General features: G+C 57.7%; 3 protein-coding genes across 3 annotated transcripts; 2 read left to right on the top strand and 1 right to left on the bottom strand.

The window, feature by feature from the left end:
- Positions 1 to 17: 17 nt before the first annotated feature.
- On the bottom strand, positions 18 to 413 carry SPRG_17868 (hypothetical protein; the record flags this gene model as incomplete). Its single annotated transcript, XM_012357271.1, has 1 exon — positions 18 to 413. A coding segment is annotated over one exon (396 nt), but the record flags the coding sequence as incomplete, so codon positions are not given.
- Positions 414 to 1484: 1071 nt separating this feature from the next.
- SPRG_17867 (hypothetical protein) lies at positions 1485 to 2486 on the top strand (the record flags this gene model as incomplete). Its single annotated transcript, XM_012357270.1, has 1 exon — positions 1485 to 2486. The coding sequence occupies one exon, from the start codon at positions 1485 to 1487 to the stop codon at positions 2484 to 2486; it is 1002 nt and encodes a 333-aa protein (XP_012212660.1).
- Positions 2487 to 2774: 288 nt separating this feature from the next.
- SPRG_17866 (hypothetical protein) lies at positions 2775 to 3107 on the top strand (the record flags this gene model as incomplete). Its single annotated transcript, XM_012357269.1, has 1 exon — positions 2775 to 3107. A coding segment is annotated over one exon (333 nt), but the record flags the coding sequence as incomplete, so codon positions are not given.
- Positions 3108 to 3146: the final 39 nt, after the last annotated feature.

The following is a 3146-nucleotide window of genomic DNA, read 5'->3' as shown; positions in this document are numbered from 1 at the left end:
GTGAGCTGGTGCGCCACTGCGGCCTTGAGCTGCTCGTTCTCGTGCAGCACGGCGGCTTTGGCCTGGCGCTCTTCCTTCGCGATTGCTTCCCAACGCGACGGCGTCGGGGCGGGCCGGCCGCGGCGCGTCTTTGACATCTCGGTTTGCAACATCCGCACCTGGTCGCGCAGCGCGAGGATCTCTTGCCGCTGCCTGTGCTGGAAGCGGTTCTTTGGCTTCCGCGCGGGCGGCTCGTCGTCGCTCGGAGGGGCCGTCTTGCGCTTGGCACTCGGTGGGGCGCTCTGTTCGCTGTCGCTTGACGAGCCTTCGAGGATCGCGCAGAGCTGCGAGAGATCCTGCGTGAGCTGCGCATCGTTCGCGATGAGGAACTGGATGTCATGCAGGAAGGTCTCGTCCGCCCCGCTTCCTGCCATGGCCAAGGCGTGGATAATAGCCGAACCGACGTACCGTAGCCGGTTGTGGTTTGAATTCAGTAGATTAACCGGTTCCATATCCGGTTCGGTGCACTTTCTCTATGACGTGGCACAACAAGACGGCACAAGACGGTATATTGCAGAAAGTGAGAGACTGTCCCCAGTAGCAACAAGCAATTACCGCGTTGGGTAATTGCCTACCTCAGGACGACGTTAAATGATAAAACGTGATGCATGGTTGTACCAAAGGCGTACTATTTACCCTTGGATATCCCTTGAACTTATAAAAACCTCTCAATTTGTCTCCCTGCACCTACAATCCTACAAAGCCCGTCGGCATCAAGCACTCGGCAGCTGTGTACAGCACAGATAGCACTTGATGCGTCACTTATTGGATGACACGAGTTACTCTGATATTTTATACGCGGGGCATTCGAACATTCATTCGATGGGGGAAAATGGCTCGTACCGTAAGTTTCTCCTAGCTAACGGTACTGCTCTATGCTGCTCATACGCTGTCGTCTGCATTGTAGCCCCGAGACGAACACAGCGCCACTCATGAGTACACCAAGTTGTTTGGGTCGTCACACAGTTCGTTGCTCTCGGTGGCAAAACAGAATGAAGCCACTGGCTTTACATTATTTGGAGCAAGCATTGTAGCCCGCAATACTGCTACTACCTTGGGCCGCACAACGCTTCAAAGCCTGCAACACGAGTGCATTTGTACAACGAGGCCATACAGCTTCCATGCAGCAGCGCGAACCCAAAGGCAAGAGGCTGGTGTCACAGCCCTAACCCCATCGTTCACACGTGACGCTGCCCCCGTTCCTAAACACGTCAGCTTTGGCATACTAGTGCACGGCGAAATATGATTACGGCAGACTACGTGGCATCGCACGACGTCAACTAGTCCATCGTTTGACGCGACACGACGACCGGGAGACCAACGCATCCATACAAAAACAGGTCGGGCGCTCAACGTTGTAGAAACCCGTCGCCTCCTTTACACGCGTTGCCTTCTCCACTGTGAACCACTCTCTCTTTTCCCACGTCGTTGTCAAAGCCACCAACATGCCTTGGCTGCCGCTCCCTCTTCTCCTCCTCCTGGTGCTGGGCCTCGCCACCGCCGACGACGCGTGCCATCTTCCGCACCACCCGACAAGCGCCACGACACGGCTCTCCGGCGGCCAGATCGAGTACATCTTTGGCCAGCCCCGGGAGCCAGGCGCCATTTACCGAGCGTGCGTGAAGGGTGTGGTCACGTGCTTTGAAGACGACGGCAACGCCGACGGCGACGAGGACGACCCCGTGAGCTGCCACAAGGCGGACGCTCAGCGCCGACTCGGTCTTGCGACGCAGCACACACATCTTTTATGGCCCCTTGCAACGCTCTGCTACCAGATCGAAAGTCCCTTTACGCTCACGGAGATGGACGTGATTCAAAACGCGATGAACGGCATTGTCACCCCGACGGGCGTCTCGATGCTGACGCTCGACGAGTGCAAAGCGTCGCCACGTGCGCAAGGTCTCTGTGGTGGCTGTGCACACTATGTGTCGATCCACCAGCGCCCGCACCGCCGTGGTACGTACGCGGCAGTCGGGTACCTCCAGAAAGCGGGCCAAGACATCAACTTGCAGCCAAGCGCGTTCAAGCACGGGAGCGGCACCATCATGCACGAGATGCTCCACGCCTTTGGCGTCTCGCACGAGCACGTGCACCCGGCGTCCGAGGCGATTGTTCTGCGCGGGCACAAACTAGCAGCCTCGCGCAACAACTATGTGCTGCGCCGAGAGGCCTTTGTGACGCAGTACGACAAGCACTCGATCATGCATTACGGCCACGGCGTGTGTCTGCCCAAGAACAAGAGCGTCAAGTACTGCAACATTGAAGAGAGCGAGGCGGACGGGTGCGTCGTCCCGACGGCCGCCGACTGCGACGAAGAGGCGTCGTCGGTCCTTGGTCAGCGCGACGGCATGAGCCCCGGCGACATTCGGACGCTCCAGGTATTGTACGAGCTTCCGACGACCATGACACAGCGCGATGTATCGGTCGACGATGACGTTCCATCATAAAGAAGCATCGAGTTTATAACAACATTGTTTTCTATTCCCTGAATTGAATAGTCGAAGGAGAACGAGGGATCTGTGAGATAATTCGAGACGAATCCTCAGGGTGTGTACAGTATTGTCTATCGAAAACTGTACAAGTCGGGTGGGCGGAGCGTGCATGGCGGTCGGCAGCCAGGAAACATACTACTTTGCGTATAGTATAGTTTACACAAGGTTTAAAGTGGGTTGGACCGATCGGCCAATCAAAACGCGGCCTAAAAAGGCAAAATCCATTTGGGTTGACCAGGCAGCATGCGGCTCACTGCGACGCTCGCGAGCCTCAGCGCTGTCGTTGGCGCCGTCAAGGTCTCGTCCGGGTGGCTGCCGTGCCCGCTTCGTACTGGCGCGTCGCTGTCGCCCGACACCAACTACCACATGGACAACACGCGCTGCGCGACGCTCGACGTGCCGCTGTGCTACGACGGCGTCTGCACCAGCGACAAGACCATCTCGGTGTTTGTCAAGCATTTCAAGGCGACCAAGCCGCCGGCGCCTGGCTCGCCCCGCCAAGCGCTCTGGTTCCTCCAGGGCGGCCCTGGCGCGTCTTCGATTGTGAGTACGTCAACCGAGGACGACCCTCGCCACGTCTCACTAACCATTGATCATCTAGTGGAATCGTACCAG

The sequence above is a fragment of the Saprolegnia parasitica genome, assembly GCF_000151545.1.
Source record: "Saprolegnia parasitica CBS 223.65 unplaced genomic scaffold supercont2.822, whole genome shotgun sequence".
In the NCBI taxonomy this organism is placed as follows: Eukaryota; Oomycota; class Saprolegniomycetes; order Saprolegniales; family Saprolegniaceae; genus Saprolegnia; species Saprolegnia parasitica.
Note: the sequence above shows the minus strand (reverse complement) of the source record. Positions and strands in the feature narration are given on the sequence as shown.